This window comes from Scatophagus argus, chromosome 11, assembly GCF_020382885.2.
Source record: "Scatophagus argus isolate fScaArg1 chromosome 11, fScaArg1.pri, whole genome shotgun sequence".
Classification (NCBI taxonomy): domain Eukaryota; kingdom Metazoa; phylum Chordata; class Actinopteri; family Scatophagidae; genus Scatophagus; species Scatophagus argus.
In genome coordinates, this window is record NC_058503.1 from 10,655,221 (window position 1) to 10,682,989 (window position 27,769).

Consider the following 27,769-nt stretch of genomic DNA (forward strand, 5'->3'; position numbering starts at 1 on the left):
GCTTTTACAGCTGCATAAAACTAACATGTATAAACTCCGGCTCTATTTCTCTCCTCACTCTCACACCTTGTAAGTGTCATGTCTTTAGTATTGTCCATAGCAAGATAGTACTGTAACTCCAATATCAGTAATAATTGTAACAGTAATCAGTAATCTTTTGTCACCCTTGTGTGTTAAGTTTTTTTTTTTTTTAAAAGAAGCTTAACTTTGTGTATGTCTGTGAGGTAGCTCTGACTCCTGTAGCTTGCTTTGCGTCTCTGACATGCTCACCGGCCATCCACCTCACCCTTCTCTTCCAGATCCACTTCCTCATGATTCTCTCAGCAAACTGGGCCTACCTTAAGGATGCCAGTCAAATGCATGCCTACCAAGACATCAAAATGAAGGAAGAGCGGGAGCTGCAGGACATCACCTCACGTTCAAAGGAATGCCTCAATTCCTACACATAAGGATATTACCCACTCACACTCACAATTCAAACACCCACATACAAACACACACGCACACCTAAAACCACAGACACTGTGGCCAACCACTGTGGCCTCATTTGGACCAAGACGACGCTCACACTAAAATAACCTGCCAACTGCTGTGATGCTGTGCAGTACTAACCACGCTCCTAACAAACTAATGCATCAGTGCTGCTTTCTGCACTAACTCACCAGGAAGTGTTTTGGAACTGCTACTCCAAGTTTCATTTAAGCTGTTTTTTTTTTTTCTCTGTGTCCATGTAGACTGATTTTCTCCAGCCCTTTATTATAGCCAGTTTTTGCTGGTGAAGCTTGAGACATTGCACTATTCTTATATGACAGTTTGTTTTACAGTCTTGCTCTGTCTTTCTTTTTGAGCTGTGGTGGCCAGTTTTCAACAAGGGAATGTAATCAATCAGAAATGCAGATGAATCATACACAACATGAAAAGCCTTACATCCGATCTGAGTTAGTGTGCCTCTTCTAGATGGCATCAATTTTTCATGTACTGACACGAGAAGGCATCATCAGAAGATGCTGTCCTTTCACTTCACAGTGATTCATAAGGGGCATTTTTAAACCTAGGCCCCATGTTTACATATTTTGGTGTGTAAATGACTCATACTTACCAAAAGTTATGAAGTTGGTCCAGAGGATCGCCTCAGACTTGTATCTTTGGTGAAACAGAAAATGTTGAATGTTCAATCAAAAGGTCTATTCCTGTAGGGATCCTTTAGGTAATGTTGTCATACACAGTAACAATTAAAAACACACACTTGTACTTGACAGGTGGAGTAGCCCCAGTCGATTACTTTGTAGCCATGCCCTCTGAAATGATCTACTGGACCAATTCAAAAAACTTTCATGTAATTGAGTGATTTTCACAGCAAATATGTAAACAGGGGGTCCAAGTTTAAAAATGCCGGAAATTTCTTTTAATTATAGTTAAAATGTGAGTGTTAAAATTGGTTCTAGATTCTGATTTTCATTTTACAGCTACATAAAATTCACTCAAAAACATGGATGGCCTACATTAACACTACCTCAGATATGCACTAGAGCCTATGGAACAATTAAACTGGAACAAACAGTAACTTCTTTCTTGTAAAACTGCAGTTGAATGGTAAAAAAAAAAAGGAGCTCCTCTGCGTCACAGTATCATAGGATTTTATTTGTATGCATAATGCCATAGGAATAACTTGCTTTCTAACTGTGAACTGCTGCCTATAATGCGACCAATGTATTTTCAACGTATTTAATAGCTTAAAAGTTTGGCCCATGTGTATTCATTTATGCAAATGGTAAAAAAGACGAAGGCTTGCCAACAAAGAGAGCTCTCAGATCCCTCAAATGCTTTTTAGCCCATTATCTATTGTAATAATCTGATCATATATTATATGATCATCAGTGTAACTTTGTCCCACGTGCAATGGTACTATGGAAAGACCTACAGATCTATGAACTTGAGTGTGAAAAATGTAAACTTGTTACAGGTCAGGATTTTTAGTGTTTTATTTGTGACGATGAAGCAACTTAATTTTGTTCTTAATTTTCTATAATTGCACCTGTTTTTGATGTGCAATGTCATAATGCCGATAGTTACTCATGTAATCTTTTACGTCCACTAGTTCAGTTACAGGGAAAACTTTGTTTCTTTGTTGCATGAAGAAAACTGTTTCTGCAGTGACATGTGAAGTGCAGTCACGTATACTGACATCAGTAGTAGGCAGTGTTTGCCTGTTTCCTTTTTTTTCTAACTGAATACGAATTATTCCATTTTATGTAGCTAATTAGTTATAGCAGTTTCTTAGATTCTTTTATTCAAGTCAAAAGTATACGAGTATTATATTATTTTGTTGCTTGATAGTATACCTGTATTTTCTATGAATGTCAAGGGCCTCTTTGTGAATTGCTGATGCTGAACTTTTAATTCAACTTTCAAATAATAATTAGTTCAAATACTTGTCAGTTCTAAAATTGAATGGCAATCCCAATGGTCAATTAGCCAAAGTATGAATGCCACTCTGACTCTGCTCATTGTTTTACACAGTATCTGTGAGACACTGTAGTACTAACCCTGCGTAGTTCTCTGCAGGACAAATAGCCAATAGGTGTAGAGTGGCCAAGGAGAAAGACGACAGGTGTACATGAAGCAAACGTACATCCTTTCTCGTCTTTGCATGCTGTGTTTCCTGTTGAATGAACCAAAAAGTAAAGACTACCAATCAATCACCAGGAGGACAACAATCCAGCATCCTGTCTGACTGGAAATCCATTTTATGACATTACTCAACTGGCCTGTTGACTGTTTTTATGAAAATTAAAAAAAATAAATAAAATAAGACAAACTTCTCTCTGTTGTGGTGTTTTTTTGTATGGTGGGAATATCTTGTTTGTGCAGTAAGTTCAAAAGAATAAAACATTACAGTGTGATTTATTCACTCATACTGTATGCAGTTGATGTTTTTAAAAAATGGTGTCAAATATACATACTGAAAAAACAATCTTAAAATATAAATAAACGCTTCACACTTGTTAAAAACAGTACAGACCCACAGAGGCTTACATAATGCATCAGTTCTTGATAGCCCTCTGGCACAACCGGTTCACCAGAAATCATCATCTTCATCCTTGTGTGAATAAGCTGCAATGCTGGGAAAATGAAATCAAATTAATTAGTGAAAACCTCAAGGGAAGGGGAAAAAAAAAGCTGAACCAAAAATAGTTAAGTATTTCTCAATGAGCTCATCCTTAAGACAACATAATTCTAGAACAAACAACAACATTAAAAAGAGCAGGAGATGAGAAACTAGACAAAATTATAAATGTTTTTGGAAGAGGATTATCTAGGGTTACATATTTATCTAAGTGTCTAACATTAACAGCATACCTTTTGAATTAGAAAACTTAAGTTGCTTTATTCGTAAGCAAAGCCTTTAATCTACTCGTCTAAGCTGCGTCCAGTCCTTGTCCTGGTCAACAGTTTTTATTTACCTGTTGTCTTTCTCCTCAGACAAACTCTTGGCCTCTGGGCTTGTATGTCCTTCTTGTGATCCAGGGCTCTGAAAAAATAAATAAATAACACAAAAAAACTCAGTGTAAAGTACAGGGAGGCTGCTACAAATCAAGTGACAGAAGCAAAGTTCCACAGGCCTCTCAGATAAATGTCAAGGCAACTCACCTGTGCAAGCTGCTGCTTCTCTCTTGCTTCCAGGACCATCTTCATGTATTTCTCCAGTGGATTTTCCCCTTTAGCCTCCTCCCCGTCATTATTGACCTCTTGCTTCTGCACTTCATCTCCTCCTTTCTTAATTCCAGTTTCTTCATCTTCTTCTGCCTCTTGTCGTGGATGCTCGACATCTTGAGAAAGCTGGTCAGGCATAGATACTGTTAATATTCATTTCATCAGAGAGATCAGGAAGAGGAGTTTTAGAAGAACTTGCAGCAAGAGCATCAGTACCATCTCTTTGTCAAGTCTTTCAAGTTCTTGCAGCTCCCTCTCTCTGGCTTCCTCTTGCTCCCTTTGCCTTCGTTCTTGTCTTTCCTTTCGTTCCCTTTCCCATCTCTGCTCCTCATCCTCTTCACCTTTGCCCTTAGTAGATTCACCTGAGGTTTGTGGGACTTCTGTAAAACACGTGGATTGACATGAAGCAAATCAGCTGTCAATTCCTAGCTACAGTACCAGTGAAACAGAAGAAATTCAGACAGTCAGACTGATGGTGCACAGTAGAAGGTGGTCATTCTTGTCATTTGAGGTCAACCGAGATTATGTGCCAGTAACAGGGGGGACTAACGACTCACCCGCCTGGCCCTGCAAGTCTACCGGGTCTTCTGGGAGGTCTGGTGGGCGGGGGGCAGCGGGGCCGTCAGGGGCCTCCTCAGAGAGAGGGACGGCAGTGTCCAGGAGAAGCTCTGGAATGTGGCCGGGCTCTGGAGGGAGACATGCACAAAGAGATCTTTTATGCTCCACCATAATGCAACAGGGCTAGAGGACCGGCACAGAATACATAATCAGCTGCCCTTCATCTTCACCATTGTGCGAGGCCACTGAAAGGACACTTTGGAGGCCAGTCACACACTCATTAAAAAACAGCCTTTCTAAGATCCAAAACCACCATACTGGATATACTCCATTTTGTAACTGGGATTTTGTTTAAAAATATGATCATGAAAACCTTTACATACAAAAGCACCACTAAGAAAACTGTGGAAATAATGCAATGTTCTTCTTTTAAATATTTTGATACAAAACATTGTTATAATGCACAGTGGGTTTCATTGATAAAATAAATAATATCTAATGCATGACTGTTTGTGCCAGGATATGGTGAAAGCTTCAGACACACAAGACAACCCCTGAATTGTGTTTTGGGATACCTCAAGTGGGCTTATCACATCTGCTTCACAACAGTAAAATGACATGAAGCTTTAGCTCCCCAATGATTACAATCCTGTTTTTATACACTATATGACCACAAGTATTGGGACACTTGACCAATAGACCAACAGGGACCTTAATGTCATTATATTCTAAATAAATAGACATTAATGTGGAGTCTCCAATCTCCATTCCACTTTATCCCAAAGGTGTTTGATGGGGTTGAGGTCAGGGCTCTGTGTGGGTCAGTCAAGTTCTTCCACACCAAACTCATCCAGCCCTGTCTTTATGGACTTGGCTTTGTGCACTGGGGCACAGTCATGCTAGAATAGAAAAGGGCCTTCTCCAAACTGTTGCCACAAAGTTGGAAGCATTAACTTTTCCAAAATACAGTATAACATAACATATACACCCCCACGTTGTATTTTCAAACTGGAGAAGATCTAAAACTGGGTCTCAACATCACAAGAAGAAGGCTGCGGGGCATTAAAGAGAAAACACCAACAAATACTACTTTAGAGTACCTGACAAAATTCCTGTGAGATCTTCCAGGCTTATTTTTTCTGGCTGTGGGGAAGACTCCAGGCTGGACAGCACAGGTGACAGCTTTGGCGGACTGACAGAAACAAGGGACTCTTAGTACTTAGTACATCTTTGTGCAAAAGCATATAGAAATGATGTCATGTCCTTGTCCATGCCAGATGGTACCTGGACTGGTTCCGTGCTGTGCTCTTGAGCTGCGGACTCTGAGGTGGACTGAGCTCAGAGGATAAGTCACCTGAGGTCGCCACCTCATCGTGGGGGCCACAAGGGATGTGTCTGTCAGATGCCATCTCCGGGAAAGCCACTGGAGACACTGCTGCTTCTATCAGAGGGCAAATAACATCACGTTAAGCAATACCATCATGGGAGAAAAATTATAATTAAAAAACAGAAACATGAAAGGCCGTGGAATAACAATTTTTTATGTTCAGGAACATTACTAAAATAAGTGTTACATGTGCAGTAAATGAACACTGGAGACATGAAACATTTCCTGACAGTGTAAGGAGGTTGGTGCACCTAATCCCTTTTGAAGTGTTTCTAAAGGATAAAGCATTTTTTAAAAGGTACGGTACCTTGTGAAATCTCTCTTTGAAGTTTTTTCCTGGAGGAAGAGTGCGGCGTGGTGGACGCATGACTGAATGGAGGACTGCCTCCATCCTGAGGGCATCCATCTCTGGGAAACAGATGTTCAGTGAATGAATGGAGATTGTGGTCAGTGAAAACTGTGGACTGTGGTTGGTTACGGTCTTCTGAGAAGGTCACTTTCTGTTGCACAGTTGGTATGGTGTTCCTGGTGTCATGGGGTGACAAGTAAGAGGGAGTTTTTGGAGATGATGGCCTGTGTGAGACCTTTGATTTGTGGAATGAGTGGGTGTGTGAATGGTGAGAGATTTGTTTTCTAAGAGAAGAGTCACTGCAATGTGACTGATGTCCTCGTTGTGGGGAAAGAGGTCTTGGGGGAAGCATGTGTGAGATGGAGGAGTGCACTGCCCTCTGCTGGTAGCTCCTGTAGGCTTCCTCCAAGGTTTCAGCCTCCTTCTGCAGCTCCTGGATCCGAGCCTTGGCTTCAGCAACCAGCTCCATGTCGGAGTCTGGAGAGTCTATCCAAGGCAACTTGCGTCCTCTCACAGGCCCACCTGCTTCAGAAAAATTATCATAATCCATCCTGGCCCTCATAAGAGGTCTGCCCATATAGATGTCAGGGGGAACCAGCTTGTCAGCGCTCAGCTCCAATACTGAGCGATCAACAAGAGAAGGCTTGGGGTTACGCAGCACTTCATTTTCAAGAGCTGCCACCATCACATGGATTACACAAAAGAAAGGGAGAGTGGAAAGAAAAGAAAAAGCAAACAAGAGAAGAGTTGAGAACTAAAGAAGACCAGACATTGTTCAAGAGCAAAATCAGAAAAAAGGGTTGCTACAACTCAGTTCCAAGAACTCTAGACATGCATTTACACTTAGACTCTGGTAACTACCACTGTAACATGTTGTCCTTTCTTGGTTTTGCTAAAATGTTATTCTAATTGAAAAAAAAAAAAAAGAGATTGTTAAAATATTTTTTCAAATATTTTTCATCTCTGAGACTTAATGGTCAATAGAATAACACAATCCAAGAAAGCCAGTTTATGAAATGCAGAAGTAAAATTAACTACGCAAGTTATGCACTACTGATTGCAACATAAACAACTACATACAGAAAAGTGACCAAGACGTAGCAGACATGCATGCCCAGTCGTGGGGTACCTTGCTGAGTTTGGCGAAGCTGCATCTTAATGTCCTCCATGTGGTTAGTCATCCACTGCGACTTCTCCTCACATGCTATCAACTGAGCGCTGAGCTGAGCGCACCGCTCCACCTGCAGGAAACACCAGACAACAGGACACCACTCCAGAAATTACTGTACAGGTCAGTCAAAACCAAGACTTAAGGACAAATCACAATAACAATGAAGGAAGAAATTACCCAAAGTGAGACAAAATCTGGTGTGGAAAAAAAAACTGACCACATAGTTTCCCACGCTCAGTGAGAGGCTGTGATGTGACTGACCTCAGTCTGGAGCTGTGCCTGCAGCACCTGTTTCTGGTTGTCAAACTCTTCCTCATCCAGCCTGCGAGCGTTCTGCAGCCTCTGTAGCTCAATCTGCAAGGCCAGCTGCTCTTTGGATGGCTTACCTAAATCTGACAGAGGTGTTACCAGAGTCAAAACATCATCTGAAAGTGCACCCAGTTCAGTGTCTGTTTAAGTGGGAAAGCTAGCTGATGAAAAAAGCACTCAGTAAAACACAGACGTTTTTCTGACATAAGGTGTCACTTTAATCTGCTTCAGTTCATGATTTTTGGCTGTACAGAGCTGACCAACACACATGGCTAAATACCATGTTGCTGCCTTTTGTTACTGATGAGGACAGAAGCAGACTGTTCCACTGCCCTGTCCTCAAACAAGAAGAACAGTGTATCCCTCAGAGAGAGGTAACGTTTTGGTTGTCTGCCGTGGGAAGCCCTCTGTGCTCTCTGCTCCTCTTCACTACACTCCGCTTCCTCATTCCCTCACCAGTTCCTTTTTAGAGAGCTGTCTGTGGGAGCTATAAACACAGCACTGAGGCCTCACATTGGCAGGCAAGACACATTCAAAAAGACTGAGCGGAGCCAGAAGCAGTGGGACAGACCAACGTGAATGCTTCACAGTACACTGCATCTCCCACGGCTAACAATGAACCCAGACTCAAACACTCTGAATGTAAAATAGGAAGTGGAATCACCTCAGTCAGAAAAAAAAAAAACTAAAAATAGAGGTCCTGATTTCTACTTTTATACATTATGAGCAATAACAAACAATAATAAGAAATCGCTTGTACATTATTACACGCAAGAAATCCTGATTCTATTATTCTGGCATGGTAAACTTGCAGCATGCTAAGACTCCTGGGAGGTACTTGGGAACAGCAGCCAGCCCTCACCTGCATGGAGAAGACAGTTTTCCTCTTGGGCCTCTTCCAGCTGTTTCTTCAGCAGCTGCAGCTGTGCCTGCAGCTCAGCTTTCTCTCTTTTCAAGCTTGGGTAGTCGCTCATAGTGTCCAGTCTTTCCTTCAACAGCTCCTTCTGCTGACACAGCAGAGAAATCTGCTGCTGTGCCGTGTCTAGCTCAATCTGGAAGATGACAGAAAAGACATGAAAAGACAATGACATCACACTGACTGAAAGTTTTGCCAGAATAAAAGGATTCAGTTATTTAGTAGGACTTATATAAAATATTGAATATATGCATATATATGAAATATTGTGCGTATCGCTTAATGAAGAAGATGAAGTTAACTCCACTGTGACTTGGGTTTTGTTGTTTACCTGCAGTCGTCTCAGCTCTGAACACACCCTGCTGTGCTCCTCTAATCTGGCATCAATGGCAGCTGACTCCTTTTGGATTCGAGCAGTTTCCACTAACAAATGATAAGAATGTAAACATGATCAAAATGTGTGAGGTAGCAGACCAGTCTGTGAACTTCCATTAATCTAAATACTCACCTCTGTTTCTGTTCTCGTTCTCAGTCAGTCTTTCTGTTCTCTTGACAAACTCTTCCTTCAACTCAAGCTGATACCTGATTTTATAAAAACATAAGAACCACAATGAAAAAGAGACCTCAAACTAAATCACGAAATACCATTTTAAGTCCATGTGTCCTTTTCTAATGATGAGCTGGCACCTGAAGACTTGCTAACACAATTTATCATTTGGTCAAGTGGATAGTCAGGTTGCTGGTATTAATGTATGTTATTCCATGGTCATAGCTGCTGGAACTGGGCAACCGGTCATTTTAAAATGATGATAAATTGATGGTTATACCTATAGTGTACTTTATTTGATACCTCAGCATGCTGAACTGCTCACTGTGTCAAATACACGTTGCTACACAGCACACCACAGATTGGCTTATAGCCTCTGTGGCAGTGGGCCCATCACCTGTTGGTACTGGGTCATTTTCCAGCCTAAGTAAACATTCACTGCAACAGTACATAACTGCATAAGTCACAGTTTGATGTCATAACAAATAAGAAGCATATTTACATATTCCGTTTTCTCCTACGGGGGTCTAAACATGTGTAAAGTACCAAATTTCAACTATCCTGATTCACCAAGAATTCCCTGTGAGACTCACTCACAGCATTCAGAACAGTTTCAAACATTTTGCTGCAGAATGGAATAAATTTTGTGAGACTTAACATTTCCAACAGGACACTTTAAACCTCAGAAACGCTGACATTCCCTTGTAGCACAATGACAATATCCATAAGAGGAATAAGTACTTTAAGCTTGAGAGGTAATGCAAACAGGATGGAGGAAATATGTTAAATGCGACTGCATGTGTATGAATACATCTAACCGGTGGTGAAGACCTGAACCACAAAGAAGCTGTACAAATAAGACCTCTGTAAAATTACCTAGAAAGTTCTTTCCTCAGCCTTTGGTCGTACGTGTCCTCCATAGTCTTCACTGCCATTTCTCTCCTCCTCAGCAGCTCTTCGGTGGTCTTAACCTTCTCCTCATGAATTTGACAAGTCCTATCATCATGCGAACACAGTAACATTCTCTATAAATCAGTGGTCACAATCCAAGAGTTCAACACCTCTTTACTAACATAAATGGTTCAAAACATACTTTTCAAAACCCTCCACTCTCATCCTCAGCTCATTTTCTCTGTTCCGCAGTGTTTCAATTTCTTTCAGGACCGATTGTCTCTGCATATACACATTTTTTTCTTCAATCTAAAGAAAAGAGAGAAAAAAATAAGTCTTCAATTACATTAAAGCAACTGGAAACTAAATCAATGAATACTTTGATGTTGAAAGCTTGTTATTGTGTCACAGTGTGATTTAATGGGGTTAGCCTCCAGAGAAAAACAAACAAACAAACAAAAAAAAAAAACAACAGAGCACAACATTAGCAGTAACCCACCTCTTGTTGTTTTTGTAACCGATCGATGGCATTTTTCTCCCGGTCCATCAACGCCTTCGCCTTCATTTCATAAGTCCTCTCCAATTCATGCTTCAGCTTATCAAATTCTTTATGAAATTTAGCTTTTTCTTCCATCCTCACCTTAGAGATTTCAACATCTTTGAAATGTTGCATCTTGTGAAACAAAGAACACAGCATTGAGGCCACACAAAAACTAAGATAATGCTATATGATCATATATTAGCATTGCATTTCCATCTTCTAAAAGGTTGTTTCTTGCTTTTATGAGAATGTACCAGTATTTCATACAGTTTCTGATTCATTAACTTCATAGAAAATTATATGCACCTTTGTGTTCATTTCCACTTGGAACTGTGCCTCAACTTCCTTTCTGTAAGCAGCCAGTTTTGATTGGAATGAAAACAGTCGGTCCCCACTGTAATTGAAGCTCTCATATTCCTTATCGATCATCTTCATTTTCTCAACTGTATAAGGAAGAAAGAACACTTGAAAAAATGTGCGCTGCAAAGCATGTGTGTGGAATTTAAGACATTATGACTTCATACCAAGAGACTCTCCATAACTTCCTGTGCTGATTGTCTGAGTGTCAGCGTCGTGGCACAAACGATGAGAATAATGTTGCGTTAGCTGTGTTAGAAGGCTGAGAAGAAACCCTGCTAAACAAGGAGAAAACATATCAAGCACAGGCTCTGAGGGCAGAAGCAGCTTTATTAAAAAAACCCAAAAAACTAACAGAATACAGCACATACCTTTATCATCTTTGATCAAAGACTGTAAAAAAATGAAAAAAAAATACTATTACTACTAACAGTATTAATTTCTTATTTCTCCTGATTCCAACAACAAGATTTGACAACCTAAATGATGTCATTAATTACCAGGGATCGGTAAAGGGCAGATTCGGGCCTAATTTTCAAAAGCTGAAGAAGGTCTCCTTTTGTGGAAACCTGCCAAAATGGAGACCAAAACCTTCATTTGCAATGATAATCTTTAAACTTGATAATCTTTGATAATCTTTAAGCTACAATAAACACAGACAATGCAGTATGTGCTCACCTTGTCCTTGCATAGGCCACTTTCAGGGCAGAATACAGAAAGGGTGTACTCATACCCAGAAGTGCGGAGATGATCAGCCACTATGCTGTTACAGGCTGAGACCAACAGGGGCTCAGACTTGACAGGTACTGGTCTGAGAACTGGTTCTGCTCCACTCAGAGGTGGGTGTTTTAACTCCTGGATGAGCTGATTTCGCATCTGTGTCTGGATCCAATCAGAAGAGTGAATGAGAACAAGAAGGATGAAGACCAATCTAATTCAGAGTTGACTCGGCCAACATGAAATAACAAAAACGTTAGGAGTATGACTTACTTTCAGAGTATCAAGCACTCCTTTATTCTTAAAAGTCTGATAGAGTCTTTTCCGCAGCTCATCTGGGGATAGCGTGTCTTCCTTAGTCGAGGACATAACTGTCGGGTGTTGTTATGGAGATCCCGACATAGGAGTGTCAAAAGTAGCTAACGCGACGAGCTAATTTACAGAACAAAACCCTCAGTTTTCAAGAACTTGCAAAGTTCTTACCTGTGTGTCTGTTATATATCTATCTTAACAATACCTGATATGATTTCTCAAAAGTCTTTCGTCTAAAAAAAACAGAAAAAGCTCTCCATTAACCAGCCTAATTGCCAAAAACTATCTCAGGCTTCTTTTGCAGGAGGCGTGCCTCCAACATTTAAATCCGTCAACGGAAATTCTTGTTCCGGGGAGTCTCACGGTTATGACGTAACAAAAAAAGCAGCAATTTATTTTTTATTGCAATCACATAGTCGCTCGTATTTTAATTTATATCAATATTGAATGCTATTGATCTAAACTGTTAAACTGTCTAAACCCTTAACGGTTTTACAACAAGTGACCGATAAATATTTGTACAATGTCGTCATCTTTTTGCGACTGCTCCCACCGCCCTCCAGGAAGCAAAATTAACAGGTAAACAAACGTCGGTTGTGTCAAAGTAATACTCTTTCTTTTTTGTACTTACATTGCGTTCTTGTTATTTTTTACTTGCATTATGTTTACTTTAGTTTGACAAGAATAATTTAAAGAATTAAAGCGACGCCAGGCGATCGTGGACCTCTGCGCTTAACGTTAGCATGCTAGCTGAGATATTCACATTCATTTGTGTTATTAACATTAATAACTTGGAAGATTGTTCAACCTATGTCGTTTGGTTTGAATTGTTTTCAGGACAAGTTGGTTTCGCTGAAAAAGAAGGGAAAGCCATGTCTGGAAGTTTTTATTTTGTCATGGTTGGTCATCATGACAACCCTGTGTTTGAGATGGAGTTCTTGCCACCTGGGAAACCTGAATCAAAGGTAATATAGCTTTATTAATAACAGCAGAATTCATTCCAGTACAAGTTTTATTGTCCAGCTACAGTGTTAAAGAAAAAAAATGATAGCCGTTATTCATTGGCCTCGTCTTTGGCAAAACAATAACTGTCAGGTTATACACATATAACCTATGAACAATGTGTCTCTGTTGTAAGTAGTTCGAGAACTTTAGTTATTTATTTGGGATGATATTATATGTTAATTTATTATCTTGGTAGATAAGATTTGTTTCATTGACCACAGGACGACCATCGTCACCTGAACCAGTTCATTGCACATGCAGCCCTGGATTTGGTTGATGAAAACATGTGGCTGTCCAACAACATGTACTTGAAAACAGTGGACAAGTTCAATGAGTGGTTTGTGTCAGCCTTTGTCACAGCAGGACATATCCTTTTTTTCTGTTCCATTTGATCCTTGCCTTTGTATTACCTCACAGGACGCTTAGTGGCAGACTATATATAAAATTGTATTAATTGCTGTAATCAGATTCACAAAATTGACAAAATATTGCCATACTGACAGACAATTAGGTCTACTCTACATCACTTGTATGTCACATTTAAATAATTAATTGTAGAGGTGTACATCTGTACTTTCTACATAGTAAAGTGATAACAAAGGATATCTGAAACAATTTGTGTTTTTATAGAAATTTAGAAAGACAGCTTTGATAGTTGATTAATCATTTAGCCATTATCAAGGAATAATGCCAAAGATCCTTAAAAATGCGCATTGCATTTTTCAGGTACATGTCAGGTAATTCGAACATGGGAACGTGTCCCCTTGGGCTCTGGGAAATTTGCCAGGTTTTCTATAATATTATAGGTTACACAATACACATTAACAGTACACATAGTTGTTAGCTGTAGCCCAAATGCCAATATCTAACAGGCTAGTTGCTGTATGTGGTTCCATTTTTTCCATTCTGTATATACTGCAGTCATAACCAAGGAATTTATTAGCACAGCTTTATTTTCCTTAATTATTTGCCATACATATAAGATTCATCATGCTGCATGATCTGCGACAAGAAGATGGAATTAAAAACTTTTTTAATGACGTATATGATTTATACATTAAGGTAAGTTGTCTTCCATATGATTAGACTAGCTTAGCATGAGGTAACATGTGGTCTATTTTTCTTCTTTCAGTGTTTGATTTAATCATTTATCCTGTTTTTCAGTTTGCAATGAACCCATTCTATGAAATCAGTTCACCAATCCGCTCCACAGCGTTTGAGAGAAAAGTACAGTTTCTTGGAAAGAAGCATCTTCTGAGTTGATCACTTCACATGCACAGGGATCTGAACGCATCTTGTCTTTGTTGTATATATCTAACACACTTGTTTGTTTTTGATGTTTGTCTTTTCCTGTTTAACATGTATAAAATGGATCCAACACAGATATGAATTTTTTTGTCTGAGAGTTTTTGGGGTGAAATTTGTTTCTTGACTTCTTGAATGAGATGGGCTGTGTGGGTATGGGCACTGTAGGTTGACTGTCAACATTAAACTTTAAGGCATATAAAAACATATCTACCAGTTTGGACATTTTATCGCTGCAATGGCTAGAAACCACAGCAGACAGTGTTTAAACGTTCAGGTAATGAACTTGAGTTTCCAGGCTACAAGCCATGCTTTAAGAGACAATTCTTAGGGGTTTTATTTATCATTTGGCATACCAGAAGAACACCTTTCAATATAAACGAAATCTGAGACATAATTACGGCAAATGAGCGGTTCAGCATTAATAATATTAAGTGTGGGGAAAGACTTTCAACTTAAAGTATGAATAATGTCTAATTTAGAGTGCTTTAAAGATGAAAACCATTATTTAAAACAATAAAACCAATGAGAAAAAAGGTTCATTCAATCTAGGCTGTTATTGCATTACACTATCCTCAAGGAAATAATGATTCAGTTATTTTTAGGGAAATATAGTTTTAAAAACACAAAAATTTCCAGAAACTTAAATACTGCATATGCCATGCACATCATTTTTTGCTTTGATATGCATCTGCTGTTGGGGATCTTGTCCCTCAGTGTTTCCAGCACATAGCCATAATCTATTCACTGCGCAGAATGTGCACAAACAAGAACTAAAGGTGCAATAATCATGACAAGCCTCGATTTGTTAGGTAGACAAAGTAGTGCCTTAGCTTCTTGATAATTCTCAGAAATAAGGTTATTGGACTGTATAAATTAATTCTAAAGTTATTTTCAGAATATAAACACGTAGTTTGTCGCTATCTGCATTATTACATTTGGGAGTGAGGGTAAAAAACCCTATGATAATTGCACTCCCAAGGTAGTTGACATCTACACACATATTTTCAGTCACTTAACAGAATACTTGGCCACTTTGAGAGGGAAGTAAAACTTTTATATACTGCCATATGATGATATACTTTTCCACAGGTGGTTGTGGAGCCAACACATAATATAGCTTGATTTACTGTTAGCCCCCAAAGCCTGACTTCTGAACTTGGCAGACCGAGGGAGATGTTCAGTAAGTTCATTTTTATTTGTAATTAGACTGGAGTCAATATAGTCTTTCGTCTTTCTCTTCAAACATAAGTCCAACTAGTAGCATTATCAAACCGTCAACAGTATGACAAATCATACAGCGAGTAGCGTCATTGGTTTAAATAAGATGTCAAGACAGCATTGTGCACCACGGCCTCATCACACGACAAGCATAACAGCAAATTAACATTAGTGATAACTCCTGGATATTATGAACAGCAAGTTGTAGCAGAACGAGGCTTTCTGTGGAGCTTCACTGTGTCTGTGGGGATGAGGTGGTCCGTTCTTTCATCCGATGCCAACACCCTACGCACTGCTTCCTCAAAGGCCACTGCTACGTTGGTGGCATCCTTGGCACTGGTCTCATAATAGGGGTAGTCGCCGTTCTCCTGGCACCATTGCTGAGCCTCCTCAGTAGACACTTGGCGCTCGGTCACATCCAGTTTGTTACCCAAGACTACAAATGGGAACTTCTCTGGCTCCTTGACATCTGCATAGTAAATGAACTCCTTCTTCCAGTTACCTAAGTTGAGAAAACTCTGGTTGTCGTCTACGCTGAAGGTGAGCAAGCAGCAGTCAGAACCACGATAGAAAGGAGTCCTCAGGCTGCGGAAGCGCTCCTGGCCAGCAGTGTCCCAGATCTGTAGGGTAACTTGGTGGCCATCTACCTCCAGTTCCTTGTTGAGGAACTCCACACCAATGGTGTGGAAAAGGTGTGCGTCAAACTTGTTGGTAACATAACGATTCATTAGGGAGCTTTTTCCCACACCACCATCACCCAGCAGAATGACTTTCAACAGGGATGTCTTTGATGTCATGGCTATTCACCCCCAATCGACCACTTTAAAATTATTTACCTAATGGAGAGATGCAATGTGAAGATGACACCTTTATTACCTGAACAACAACATAAGATCAGTTTGAAATAAAATATTGCAATTAAGAACCACTTCAGATTTTATTGCAGAAACAATTGTGGGCGAATGGTTTGTTGTTGTCTCACCCCTGGATGATTTTGGCCTCCTCCACTTTTCCAGATCATGTGCTGTAGACCCTGGTCCTTCGTCACATGCTCGTTTCTTTAATGCTGATATGAGCAGCCACGTAAGTAACGTTCAACCAGCTGCAACACAGTGACAAGCAGACAAATCAGTTTCCTGATTAACAGACTGCCCAGAACAGCAGCCCCATTACAACAAAGCTTTATTTCCTACCAAACGATCAATACACCGTTTGTGAGCATTAATAATGTATAAAGACCTAGCTTGCATATAACATGAACCAAATTATACGAATAGTTGCAATATGCTAGCAGAGAGAGACTCTGAATTGTGGGATTTTTGCTAGTCAAGTGTTAGCTAGGCTAACATGAAAAACAAAAACAAGGGAACGCAGCAGGAGTTAGGTTAATGAAATATACTAAACTCGCTAGCTTACTGGCAGGCTATATTGCTCGTAACGTACCGTATACTTCAGGGCAGGTCGCTGCAGTGTGAACGAGAAATAAATCAACAAATACAAGAAATTATATTCTTGTATATGTTTATCAGCTCTTCGCCTGGGTGTAGGTCGAGATAACGTCAGATCGTATCGTTTCCTGGTTAACTGTTAAGTCCAAAGGCTCGGTGCTATTGCCGCTAGCTCCTAACAAGCTAACGATACACGGACAGACTCGGATCATGTGATCTAATCGGACAAAGACAACCAACGAGCGTCGAGGTGATGTCCCTGGCCATTCTTGTATTTATATTCACATAGTTCACAATATATGAAATAACTAAATGATACCTTTTTTTTTGTTTTGTTTTATAAAGACGAACTTTCAATCGTCGGTGTCAGCTACTCGGTAACACATTCATTAACTACAGGTAATTCTTGAACTATTGATCCTCAGCCACGGACCACCAGAGGGCGACATTTAGCTGTTATCTGCCAACGTCCGTCCTACGAAAACTGACCGGATCCACTCGACCTCACCTAAAAAGCACTTGGTGCAGTACAGCGTTACCATCCAGCCACTTGTTGCATTGTAATCAATGTACGGAGATGTTCACTGAAGGTATGAACGGAATTTCATACCACACAACAACGCCTTTTATTTTTTATGTCTTTTATAGGTTGTCAGAAACAAACAATCCCCCTTTTCTCCTTTTGATATATTTATATGCTTATCATAAAATAATTCTTTTTTCATTCTAGTTGTGTGTTATTTAAATATCCTAAATACATTTTCTGTGACATTATTTTCTGGCATCCAGACATTTCTGGTTCGTTTTGTGGCTGAATTTTCTAAAATGGTTTGCCATATTATCTTAGATTTTGTCCACCCTGTAACACTGATTTATGATACATTCACATCCACATTCACATCCATTACCAGATTAATCGAGGTAGCAATAATTTTTTGTTTACAGAAATCCACAAGAAGTGACATTATCAAGATTACGCACCCAGGTATACAATCATACAATATGAATGGAAAAAAGAATGATAGACATAGAAAAAAAAAACAGTTTTAATGTAATAATACAGTATGATATGGAAGCAAAATGTACAGCAGATATCCAATGATATTTTTTTTATCATTTAAACTAACCGGCCTTCAAAAAATTATTAATCTAAGACTAATTTTCAGATATAATTCACCTAACAATTCACATTACATGTCAGATTATTTTCAGTTAACAGCAATACACTATCACATATACAACAAAGTACTTAGCACAATACTGTTCAACCTAACTAAGACACCAAATCAGCATTTCCATGTATTCCTGAGATGCGAGTAATCTTCGAAAAATCACGATGGAGAATGTAGCAGCATGGCAATGAAGTAAACATGCATGCACTACTGAATGATCATAATAATTATGGATGTACTGTGGCTAAGCCATGAGTAAACAATGATAAACACCACAGGGAAAAGACCACAATGCATCAGGAAACAGGAATCTTTGACATGTGGCAATAAGAGCAGATTTTGTGTAGATCCAGGATGAAGATGCTTAAAAGATGGGGTCGGCATCCTCATGACACTTCCCTGAGGTCAGAACAACATTGTCCAACCCAATCTCTCCTCCAACGCCATTCCCACGCTCAGCTTCAAACACAACCTGAAAAACATTCAGTGGTACCATTGAATCTACAGCTTGTTGATTGCAGTAAATTAAGTCAACAATATACGGGCTGCATTTCAAACATATAAGCCAAATGAATTTAACTTTTTCGAGAAAAGTAAATCATAGTCACATAAGGACTGCATAGACTTATGATACAACATTTATGTTGTTTAGCCTTTTTTCTTATTGCACTAGTTATTATTACTAGCAGGTGCTGCACTGGTTGGACAAAAATCTGTCCATAATATGTCTTATAAAATGAGAAAATGACTCACAGATTCTGGGGCCTCCTCTGTCCAGGCTACAGTGAGGAGTTCTGTCTGCCAGCTCTGATCTTTGCTTTGGCTCTGCTCCCATACTGGATAAGGAGTGTTATCCAGCAGCACCCTGAGAGATCCCACATGATGACCCACCACGCGGTAGTCGAAGGTGAGGCAGAAGCTGCCCTGCTGAGCCCGGTCGCTGAGGAGCAGTTTTAGCTTGGCTATATCCTTCTGCTCCCCTATGAGCCCATTCATGGCCATGTAGTACTCAGCACCTGAACGAGTTCATAGCATTTATAAGTGAATGCTTGAAACAAATTTAATCTTAAATAACTTCTAAGAAACATATTAATAATTCTGTTACCATCATCATGGTAGGCTACACTCCAGTCCATGTCATCAGTTTTGTCTTGGACCCACTCACATGCTCCCTGATCAAAGTTGCAGTCCATGATAAACTCTAAAGGGTAAAACAATAGGAGCACATTAGCAAATAAGTCACATAAACAGTCATTATATAACAATGGCAAATAAACAGATATTTGATTACCTTCCTGAACTGGTGTTATTTGGATTTCTTTGACTTCTGTGGCTGGGCGAAACACTGATTCAAAGTCCTCTGATACTGTATTTAGATAATGAAAATAAAAGTCTGTGTGAATTCATAAATAAAAAATATACTCCCACTTTTCAGTTTATTAGGTACACCTAGCTTGAACTGTTTAATGCAATGATCCTGCAATGAATCCAACTTTGATGAAAAAATGTTTAGTTTCAGCAAGAACAGAAGCTACTGTTTAGTGTGAGACTGTTTTATTAGGCTGAATTTTATCATGCAAAGCAGAGCCTTTCAGCTGAATGTGATAATCAGTAAATGAGTAAAAGCAGACAAAACTGTATCACAATTACACTCTCACATAATTACATAAAACTTGTCCTTTAAATGTTGCCTCATTTAATGACAAAGAACACTTTGTCAAAGAATTCTGTATGGGAAAGTATGTGATCTTGAAAAAAAAAAAAAACATTCCTAAATTACGGAGCAAAGAGATTTTCTGCGATAAAACAAAAGCCAGAAAGGGCTTTTTAACCAACAGGTGTAGACGTGTCCTGCTGTCACTCATGTCTTCAGACGGGTTGACAACTTTAGTATACAACCCCCACAAGTATTTTAAAGCTGTTTGCACCAACCCAGCGACAGCTGGGGTTATTGAACCTGCTCAGGCAGAGTGGGCTAATGTTTCTGAGTGGTCTAGGGTGCTGATGACAGACTTTCCTACTAGGAGTCAAGTCTGTTTGCACAACAGCTGTTTTGGGGAAAACATAATAAAAGGCTTGGAGGCTTTGTAACCTCCCCTCCCTCCTCACCCTCCTCCCAGGACATGGGAAGCAGGCCCAGGATGAGTTGTATCCCTTGGCTCTCACATGCCAGTGGAGTAAAATTCCTCCCCGGAGGTGATGGATGTCTTGGGGCTTGTCTCCTCTTGCTATCTGAGTTCTTACACAGACTTGGGTGTTTCCATAAAAATCAAAACTAGTGGTGAAACCTTGTTTATAGGGTTTCTCACTGAGGTGCATTCCACTGCATGGCCACGGTGCCCAGTTTTTACTTTTTTCATGATGAAAGTGTCTGGATTTGTTGCCAGAATGTACAAACTCATGACTCAGGTGTGAACGACATGTGCTGTAAGCCATCATGTCTCATCATCAACAGATTTACCTTTGACTGATCCTAGTATACTTATTTGTTTCAGCCAATGGCTTAATGCTATGCAAGAGTCAGCTTATAGTCAATAGGCTCTTGAAGTTTGTTTCCATGTTTTTATGACGCTAAAGAACAGCATGATAGTAACAATGCTTTGTGGAAATGATCATCTTTGTTGTAACATCTCTCACCAAACAGATTGAATGTGTCTTAACATGTCGTTTGCTAAAAAAGTCATGTTTAAGCCCTACAAAAACCTTTCAAGAAGAGTTACAGAGGTCTTGGAGGAGCCTGAGGTCGACAGGGGACATGAAGCAACAAGCCCATTTGCTCTCTGATCAAGGCCTTAGATCTGACCTGCTCATTTATACTTATTTCAGCTGCCTACTGAGAAATCGATAATTGTATTCAGATGCTGTGTAGACACAAGCAAAATTGTTGTAGAAACATATTGAGCTTGTTTAGTCTGTGTATAGTTAATACATTGTGGACCACCCAGATTGCCAGTAACAGAATAACTGCAAGGGAGTCAAACGAAAGGACGCTTACTGAAAACATCTCCTCTTGGATTGAGCTGGTTGTCTTCCTCTTCTTCCTCCTCCTCCTCCTCCTCTTCCTCAGGAAATTCATCTTCCTGCCTCTCCTCAGTCTGGCTGCCAATGTAGACTTCTCCATCATAGTCAAAAGGCTGCTCGCGGACCTTAGGGGTTGGCGTCGCAACTGGTTCAGGAATAGCATTTTTGATGTCCTCATTATCCAGCTTGCCTCCCAGAATCCTGGTGCTCACTTGGGAGTCTGGGATGACTGCAGGCAGGAAGAGGAATCAGATAAGACATGTGGTACTGCAATCACGAGTGGAAGATACATAATTTTACCAGATTTCAGATGCATTCGTTGTCATGTATTTTGCAGCTGCTGTTCTTGTTCTACTCCATGCAGATGAAGAACGACTGCAACATTCATTGCATGTATTTGTCATATACATTCTGCGTATAAAGGAGGGTCATGCTGAGGTCTCAGGTCAAGCTGTGTGCTGTAGTCGAGCAACATTTCCAGCCATGAGCAAGGGAAAGCATTTTAGCAAGGGAAAGCATTTGAGGTGGAGTGGGCAAGAGGAGGGAATGAATGGGGTTGCAGGGCAGGGGGTAACAGCGGAAGCAGGGTCTTGGATTCCACACAATCTCACCATTGAGGAAATCATCTGCACTGCCTTTGTCGCCATCCCACGCCCTCTGATAAAACGGCTTGACTACAAAAAAATAAAGGCATCTTCATTTCACCGAAACCCCTGTCCTATTCTCTTTATGTCATTTGGCTGCACATAACTTCACCTGTTACTATCTGGACAAAGAGAATAACCCAACCTGTCTTTCTCCTTTGCCTTCAGATGGTTGGCTAGCATACAGGATCATATTTATACAGGTGTGTTTTCAATCTGTGGCTCTGTGATGTTAACATCTGCAAAGAGGAGAGGATTCTAAAAGAAAGGAACCAGCCTTGGCAGGAATGCTGTGTCTTGATGGTTAAAGTCCGAATGAAATACGTGGTCATAAAACTACTCCTGACCTCTCTGACTGTCTGTTCCCACCTGGGAATGGCCTGAAATATGAATTTTCAAAAACCATTTCTAATAGCTTTGTTTGATAGGTTTTATTACATATCAAACAGCATCCCTAAATGTAATTAATTCTTAATTCTGTGTAGCAGGTCTTGGATCTCACCAGAGCATTCATAGCCATTGCCTCTGAAGCCAGACTTGCACCTGCACTTGTAGGATCCTTGAGTGTTCAAACAGTCAGCGTGGTGGCTGCACTTGTGGGTGCCAGAGGCACACTCATCATGGTCTGAAATTGGAAGAAGCCTATTTGTACCTTTGGGAGCAGAAATTATGCTAAATATTTCCTTGTAATAAGCTTGTATACCTTACCTACACAGTCATATTTGCCGTCAACATATTTCAGATCATAGCCCTCCTGGCACTTGCAGAAGTAGCTGCCGAAGGTGTTCACACATTGTCTGTTGTATGGACAGAGGTTCTTCCCAGTTACACATTCATCGATATCTGAAGGGAAAGAAAAAATTGATGAGCCTATGATTTTATATTCATGAAGTCTGGATTATTCAATCACGCAGTGGTACTAAAAGAAAAAAACATGCACCCCAAGTGAACATGGAGAACCGTTAAACAACGCATTAGGCAATATTGCATTCCTATATATTCTTCAGTCCATTATTTATTTATTGCATCTGTTGCTGCTTTTTTGTAATTGCTTTTCCTCGACACTTCATGTTGACTGTTTTCCTGGTTTGGGTGTAGATGACTACATGCTTTCTCTCATTCATATGGAGTCATCAGCAGTTCATTTTTCATCAGCCAGACAGGAAGCAGTGTTCACACTGTGTTTTAACTGAGCTATTCTCCTTGAGGAGAGGAGATGTGTACAACAACATTTTTAAGTCAATGGTGACGTCACCATGAGTAATGCTTTTGAATGTGATGAGGCTTCAAATTGTATTTTGAAGTCGTCTCATTCTATTATTTTACTTACATTTACCTATGGATTCTTTTCATCTACTTCTAGTTGTGGTCTGCAAAAGTCTTGTCCTGCAGCCAGTTAGACGGTGTATCACAGAGGATTCCGGTTATGTGGAAGACTTCCCGCATGGTTCCAGTACCAAAGACCGCACACGCTGGGGAGCCCAACCACTTCATACCTGTGGCTTTAACCTCTCACCTGATGAAGACCACGGAGTAGAACCACCTCCAACCTGGGGAGCCCCAAGCTGGATCCCCTGCAATTTGCAAGACCAAGCATTGGGGTGGATGATGCTGTCATCTACCTGTGGCACAGATCCTTTGTGCACCTTGAAGAACCCAGAAGCACTGTGAGGGCCATGATTTTTGACTGCCCTAGTGCCTTTATCACCATACAACCATTGTGCTTCCTCCCAGAAAGGGATGAAGGTGGTTAAGGTCTTTGCAGACTGGTGTGAACTCACTCACCTTTACGTCAATGCCAACAAGACAAAGGGGATGGTGACTGGCTTCCGTAGGAAGGCCCTGTGGACTCCACCAGTGAGCATCCAGGGACTTAACATTGAGATAGTGGGCTTGTATAGGTACCTGGGTGTCCACATTAACATCAAGCTGATGGGACAACACTAGTGTCCTGTACAAGAAGGGACAAAGTTGCCTATATCTGCTGAACAGAATGAAGTCCTTTGGAGTGTGCAGGTCACTACTGAGAACTTTCTACGACACTGTGGGCGCATCAGTAACTTTTTACACCCTGTTCTACTGGATGGTGATATCACAGAGAGGGACAAGACAAGACTGAACAAGCTGACTTAAAGAGCAAGCTCTGTCCTGGGCTGTCTTCTGGACTCAGTGGAGGAGGTCTGCGAGAGGAGAATGTTGACCAAGCAACAACTCCTCTCATCCTCTGTATGAAACGGTGGGGACCTTAAGTAGTCCTTTGTCCTGACAGAAGTCGGAGTCTGCAACAACAGTGTATCCCAGGACTGCTGCTGTGATTCTTCTACTCCTACAGGAACCGTGGATCCGTGGTAACCATGAATATTAATTCTCCAGAACTATTACACTCCTTCCCTCCAGTGATCAGTATGTCAGACTGGCTCTGTGACAGCTCAAGTAGTTTGTGGGAAGAAATATAACTTAATTGCATCCATATGATTTACAAGTCAAGCATGCTAAAGCCATTCATTACATACAGAATTGTTCCACTGTGAAAAAAATTCCATCATTCATTTCAGTCCATGAGCAGGAAGCAAGCCAAGGTAAATAGTTTTGCACTCTGTATTCCTTATTTAGAAAAGAGCTATTGCCCCATCTAGTTTTTCACTCTCTGTGCATGTTGTTTAGGCCTGTCTCTAATTGCATCCTTCCACAACACTGTATGCTTAAAGACATTCAATCACTGTGTTTAGAATCTATTGCTGTGTGAGGGTATTTGCTCACCTACACAAGTCCTCTCATCTTGTCCAAGCTGCAGCCCCGCAGATGGGCAGAGACAGCGAATCTCCCCCTGAACTTCTTCACAACCATACTGACAGTGAGCAAGAGAGCATGTCCTGGAATCTACATGCATGGACACAGAAACACACATTTGATGTATACAAACTTGGCAGCTTTGGTTTTCTTGACAGTATGGATAGTAGCAGAACATTACTGACTGATGCAAGATCCATCAGGAGTTAAGGTGTAACCATTGAGACAGTAGCACTTGTAACTTCCATAGCTGTTCATGCAGCGATGCTCACAGGGACGAGGTTTCAGGCCGCACTCATTCAGATCTGGAAACAGGAGTTATTATTATTTATTTTTTTGGAAATCCTTTTCTGAAACCCAAAAATGAAATAAATTTTAACTGAAAATCTTTTTATTGAAACACAAGAGACAAAGATATGCTTGGAGTATAACGTACCTAAAATTAGCTAGCGAGTTGTCAGCTGGAAATCAGATTATCATGTACCCAGTTTGACCCGTGTTTTTCAGACCCTCTTCACCGACCCCAGATACCCACCTTGATTACACGTCTTTCCGGTGTATCCCGGGAAACACTTGCATTTGTTGGGGCCAACACACTCCCCATGCTTGCAGCCATGCTCACACTGAGCTGGTAAAACATTCAACATGGAGAAAACACCACCAGAAATATCAGTGGTTTTTAGAACGATGCATTATATTCAAACCACACATTTTTATTATGCAGGGAATGTTTTTCCAATCTAGACTGTCATTTCCTGCACATTTTCTGGGTTAGGAAAATACCTTTCACGAAATGAATAACAGTTGTTAGGACAATGTGTATTGAGACAGTAAATTTGGATTTTCTCTCTCTCTCTCAAAATAATATATTGTGCTTATTCAAAAAGCATCATGTGTAAGTTGCAGTTGTCACTAATAGATTGATGTTAAATGAATAATATATATGAAAAGCATCACTTATTATGGTATTTATTATAAACCAGTCTGTGAATCCATCTTACCCTCACACTGTCCTTTACTGTTTTTCTTCCAGCCATAGCAGCACTCCAATCTCCTGCCATAGCGACACACACCCGCTTGGTTTGCAGTAAGGACTTGTCGGTAGTGCCTTTGTAGAACAAGAGAGGAGTAGAAAGTTAAGATGTGTAATTATACTGTCTTTTCAACATTTATATCCCATCCTGGTCAATGCATCTAACTTCAGATTGCAAATTGCAACACGGTAATGACAATGAAACACAAATGACTCCTTTAGGTTATTACAGCTTCAGATTTTCATCCATGTATTCCTTCTGATTTTTGTCCCAATGTTAGTTGTGTGAAAAAACAACAAACAACCTAAATAAAGCATCCTCTCACAGGCTGATAAAAGTGGAGCTCCCTGTGGAGCAACAGCCAGCTGACAGGATGTAGGCTACAGATGGGGAAAAACACACTAATCAGAGACTTCCTGCACCTCACACTGATACCTTATGCGCAGCCTTATGTTGTCCTTTTTTTACTCCACCTTGATCTCCACCTGACTCTGCTCCAAAGTTATTCCCAGTCGCTGTCAACAAGTCGGAATTGCATTCAAAATAACTCGCAGTCCATGTAGATTATATTGCATGTGTGTATTTTTGACCTGTAAATTCAATAAGACGTTACAATGTTCCTTGCTGTTGACTTAGTGAATAAGAAAATTCCTGTCAGAATCACACCCAAATCTGACTTTGCAGATTTCAGCATCATTATTCCCACATTTGAGCTCATTGCCAACCTCTAATATTCCAGATGTTTAGGCGTCACAGGGGTAACATCCTATAAGCAGCCCCAGCCCCAGTAGAACTGGAGAATATGAGACTTGATAGAAATCAACCAGAATAGCCCACAGGAGACAGGCTCCTAAGTGTGACAGGTGCTCTTCGTTTAATAACAGTTGCTGGGCCACATTTAGCTGACACACATAGTCCCGTGCCGGCAGGGGCAACAGTGTGTAGATGCCAGCAAAGAGCAACAATTTTCCCAGTAAAGGTTTAAAGCACATAATTTACTGCAAAAATAAGGAAGGGTTCATCTTACTCATTAAACTAAAAGCACCTGGAGAACCTAGCAGTTAAAATGGTAGTAATTTCTTTTTTTGGCCACAGGAAGTGTGCCAAATTGTATATTAGCCTGTAAGGTTGGTGACACTTCTGGTTAATTATTGGTGCCATTGCATTTTAGAGTCATTACAATGTGAGACAAACTTTTAAATGCAAAGAAATCCATTTTATATTTTCCTGGAAGTTCTTCTTAGTTCTTGACTGAGTAAAAATCCAAGTAAAGTTTACACCTGCTGCAAGTCTCAGGGTAGAAACACACCATACAACGTCAAAGTCTGTTGCTGTAGTTCATTGACTTACCTATGAGCTTCTGCACTCCCAGATAAGATTTGGAGCAGGAGACAAAGAGCACCAACAAAGGCAAACGGCTGCATGTCTGTGACTGTGAGCAGCCAAAGAGCTTTGTTTCCCACGGGGCTGACTTTGGTTCCTGTGAGTTCCGGCTATTCCTCCTGGGGGCTTACTCTCATTAAAAAGCTTAGACAGGAATGGGTCTTAACTTACACAAGGCACGTCGGATTTCATGTATTTGCAGAGCACAAGTCAAATTCTCCTTCAGGGTGGAAAAAAAAAAATCTCTCTCTCTTACTCTCTTCAATGTTGCACCTAGAGCCTACGTCCCATAATTAGCTTCCTCCTCTTCTTCTCTGAAATTCCAGAGGTGGTTTGACACTGAAATGCCACTGCACGGTGAGGGATAGGTTGTGACTTTTGGAGGTAGGAGTGGGTTTGTAACGGGGGTGGGGATTATGTTTAGGGGTGCTCCTCTCTTCACTGAAACTCTATACAAGACCACATGGACGTCCCCCTGTGGATCACCAGTAGGAAAATTCGTACTGTTGTGTTGTCAAATGCAGTGTAGGTTATTGATCTTACTTTGTCTCTTTTCTGGAATAGCATGAGCTCTGTATGCATTTGTTGCTTGATGGCTTTTTCGGGGATGGGAGGATAATTAGTTGCATCAGCTAATTGTGCAGCTCAGACATGCTCAGGCCTGTCATTAGGAGCTCCGGAGTTCTTTGATGTCTTTCTCACAGGTAGCACATAAAGCTTTGCTCTCTCACTCATGCTAACTCCCAAGTTCAGCCATAAAAGCATTTAATGAGTTTTGACGCCTTCAAAGTCAGCTCCAGCATCTGGTCCTGATCTGCTGTGTCTTCAGAAAAGGACAGGTGATGTCTCTGTGAAAGCTTCAGTTTACATTTGTTTTTAAAATCCCATGTGTCGTATGAATTAATTTAAATAGTGCATGTTGGTCCACTGCTGCAGTTTGCTAAGAGGCTCAAAATGACAGTTTGCAAACTGCATAT

General features: G+C 40.4%; 5 protein-coding genes across 11 annotated transcripts in view; 2 read left to right on the plus strand and 3 right to left on the minus strand.

Moving 5' to 3' along the window:
* gpm6bb (glycoprotein M6Bb) overlaps nucleotides 1-2,818 on the plus strand; it is a 28,787-nt gene extending 25,969 nt beyond the window's left edge. Inside the window, exon 7 of the mRNA XM_046403214.1 lies at nucleotides 300-2,818. Within this exon, the coding sequence (XP_046259170.1) occupies nucleotides 300-449 (150 nt within the window). The 3' untranslated portion in view covers nucleotides 450-2,818. The remainder of the gene's footprint in view (nucleotides 1-299) is intronic.
* Nucleotides 2,525-12,120, minus strand: ofd1 (OFD1 centriole and centriolar satellite protein). Of its 4 annotated transcripts, none has more exons than XM_046403208.1 (23): nucleotides 11,731-12,120; nucleotides 11,419-11,622; nucleotides 11,241-11,309; nucleotides 11,112-11,133; nucleotides 10,908-11,018; nucleotides 10,690-10,826; nucleotides 10,342-10,515; nucleotides 10,045-10,151; nucleotides 9,828-9,947; nucleotides 8,913-8,986; nucleotides 8,736-8,827; nucleotides 8,351-8,540; nucleotides 7,441-7,571; nucleotides 7,138-7,249; nucleotides 5,967-6,683; nucleotides 5,557-5,713; nucleotides 5,373-5,464; nucleotides 4,272-4,400; nucleotides 3,931-4,094; nucleotides 3,652-3,840; nucleotides 3,465-3,532; nucleotides 3,037-3,122; nucleotides 2,525-2,662 (listed from the first exon to the last, which is right to left on the minus strand). In XM_046403208.1, the coding sequence occupies exons 1-22, from the start codon at nucleotides 11,824-11,826 to the stop codon at nucleotides 3,077-3,079; spliced, it is 3,201 nt and encodes a 1,066-aa protein (XP_046259164.1). In that variant the 5' UTR covers nucleotides 11,827-12,120; the 3' UTR covers nucleotides 2,525-2,662; nucleotides 3,037-3,076. The 4 variants fall into 4 exon arrangements, with proteins under 4 accessions (XP_046259164.1, XP_046259163.1, XP_046259165.1 ...); XM_046403207.1 differs by lacking the exon at nucleotides 2,525-2,662 and having other exon boundaries at nucleotides 2,888-3,122; nucleotides 11,731-11,828; nucleotides 11,941-12,120; XM_046403209.1 differs by lacking the exon at nucleotides 2,525-2,662 and having other exon boundaries at nucleotides 2,888-3,122; nucleotides 10,908-11,015; nucleotides 11,731-12,119.
* Nucleotides 12,121-12,232: 112 nt separating this feature from the next.
* On the plus strand, nucleotides 12,233-14,158 carry trappc2 (trafficking protein particle complex subunit 2). 2 transcript variants are annotated; one of them, XM_046403217.1, is made up of 5 exons: nucleotides 12,233-12,348; nucleotides 12,595-12,734; nucleotides 12,996-13,140; nucleotides 13,751-13,836; nucleotides 13,939-14,158. In XM_046403217.1, the coding sequence occupies exons 2-5, from the start codon at nucleotides 12,642-12,644 to the stop codon at nucleotides 14,035-14,037; spliced, it is 423 nt and encodes a 140-aa protein (XP_046259173.1). In that variant the 5' UTR covers nucleotides 12,233-12,348; nucleotides 12,595-12,641; the 3' UTR covers nucleotides 14,038-14,158. The 2 variants fall into 2 exon arrangements, with proteins under 2 accessions (XP_046259173.1, XP_046259174.1); XM_046403218.1 differs by having other exon boundaries at nucleotides 12,266-12,348; nucleotides 12,607-12,734.
* Nucleotides 14,159-14,388: 230 nt separating this feature from the next.
* Nucleotides 14,389-16,990, minus strand: rab9a (RAB9A, member RAS oncogene family). The gene is made up of 3 exons (XM_046403216.1): nucleotides 16,744-16,990; nucleotides 16,283-16,402; nucleotides 14,389-16,136 (listed from the first exon to the last, which is right to left on the minus strand). Exon 3 carries the CDS (start codon nucleotides 16,095-16,097, stop codon nucleotides 15,489-15,491), a length of 609 nt encoding a protein of 202 aa, XP_046259172.1. The 5' UTR covers nucleotides 16,098-16,136; nucleotides 16,283-16,402; nucleotides 16,744-16,990; the 3' UTR covers nucleotides 14,389-15,488.
* Nucleotides 16,991-17,776: 786 nt separating this feature from the next.
* egfl6 (EGF-like-domain, multiple 6) lies at nucleotides 17,777-27,149 on the minus strand. Of its 3 annotated transcripts, XM_046403210.1 has the most exons (13): nucleotides 26,760-27,149; nucleotides 25,377-25,483; nucleotides 24,911-25,003; nucleotides 24,561-24,680; nucleotides 24,346-24,465; nucleotides 22,294-22,428; nucleotides 22,088-22,210; nucleotides 21,553-21,615; nucleotides 20,916-21,170; nucleotides 19,212-19,286; nucleotides 19,026-19,121; nucleotides 18,674-18,936; nucleotides 17,777-18,392 (listed from the first exon to the last, which is right to left on the minus strand). In XM_046403210.1, exons 1-13 carry the CDS (start codon nucleotides 26,831-26,833, stop codon nucleotides 18,285-18,287), a joined length of 1,632 nt encoding a protein of 543 aa, XP_046259166.1. In that variant the 5' UTR covers nucleotides 26,834-27,149; the 3' UTR covers nucleotides 17,777-18,284. The 3 variants fall into 3 exon arrangements, with proteins under 3 accessions (XP_046259166.1, XP_046259167.1, XP_046259168.1); XM_046403211.1 differs by lacking the exon at nucleotides 21,553-21,615 and having other exon boundaries at nucleotides 26,760-27,148; XM_046403212.1 differs by lacking the exons at nucleotides 21,553-21,615; nucleotides 22,088-22,210 and having other exon boundaries at nucleotides 26,760-27,147.
* Nucleotides 27,150-27,769: the final 620 nt, after the last annotated feature.

Bases quoted from the DNA above. Each gene is read 5' to 3' on its own strand.
- ofd1 (XM_046403208.1), bottom strand. From the start codon at position 11,826: ATGTCCTCGACTAAGGAAGACACGCTATCCCCAGATGAGCTGCGGAAA. The intron at 10,516-10,689 runs GTGCATATAATT...TTGTTTCACAAG, and splicing joins AAGTGGAAATGAACACAAAG to ATGCAACATTTCAAAGATGT. The intron at 10,152-10,341 runs GTGGGTTACTGC...TCTTTTCTTTAG, and splicing joins GGTTACAAAAACAACAAGAG to ATTGAAGAAAAAAATGTGTA.
- trappc2 (XM_046403217.1), top strand. From the start codon at position 12,642: ATGTCTGGAAGTTTTTATTTTGTCATGGTTGGTCATCATGACAACCCT. The intron at 12,735-12,995 runs GTAATATAGCTT...CATTGACCACAG, and splicing joins CTGGGAAACCTGAATCAAAG to GACGACCATCGTCACCTGAA. The intron at 13,141-13,750 runs ATATCCTTTTTT...TATTTGCCATAC, and splicing joins AGCCTTTGTCACAGCAGGAC to ATATAAGATTCATCATGCTG.
- rab9a (XM_046403216.1), bottom strand. From the start codon at position 16,097: ATGACATCAAAGACATCCCTGTTGAAAGTCATTCTGCTGGGTGATGGT.
- egfl6 (XM_046403210.1), bottom strand. From the start codon at position 26,833: ATGCAGCCGTTTGCCTTTGTTGGTGCTCTTTGTCTCCTGCTCCAAATC. The intron at 21,616-22,087 runs GTGAGATCCAAG...ATTTTTTTGTAG, and splicing joins CAATGGCTATGAATGCTCTG to TCAAGCCGTTTTATCAGAGG. The intron at 18,937-19,025 runs GTAACAGAATTA...GAACTCGTTCAG, and splicing joins TGTAGCCTACCATGATGATG to GTGCTGAGTACTACATGGCC.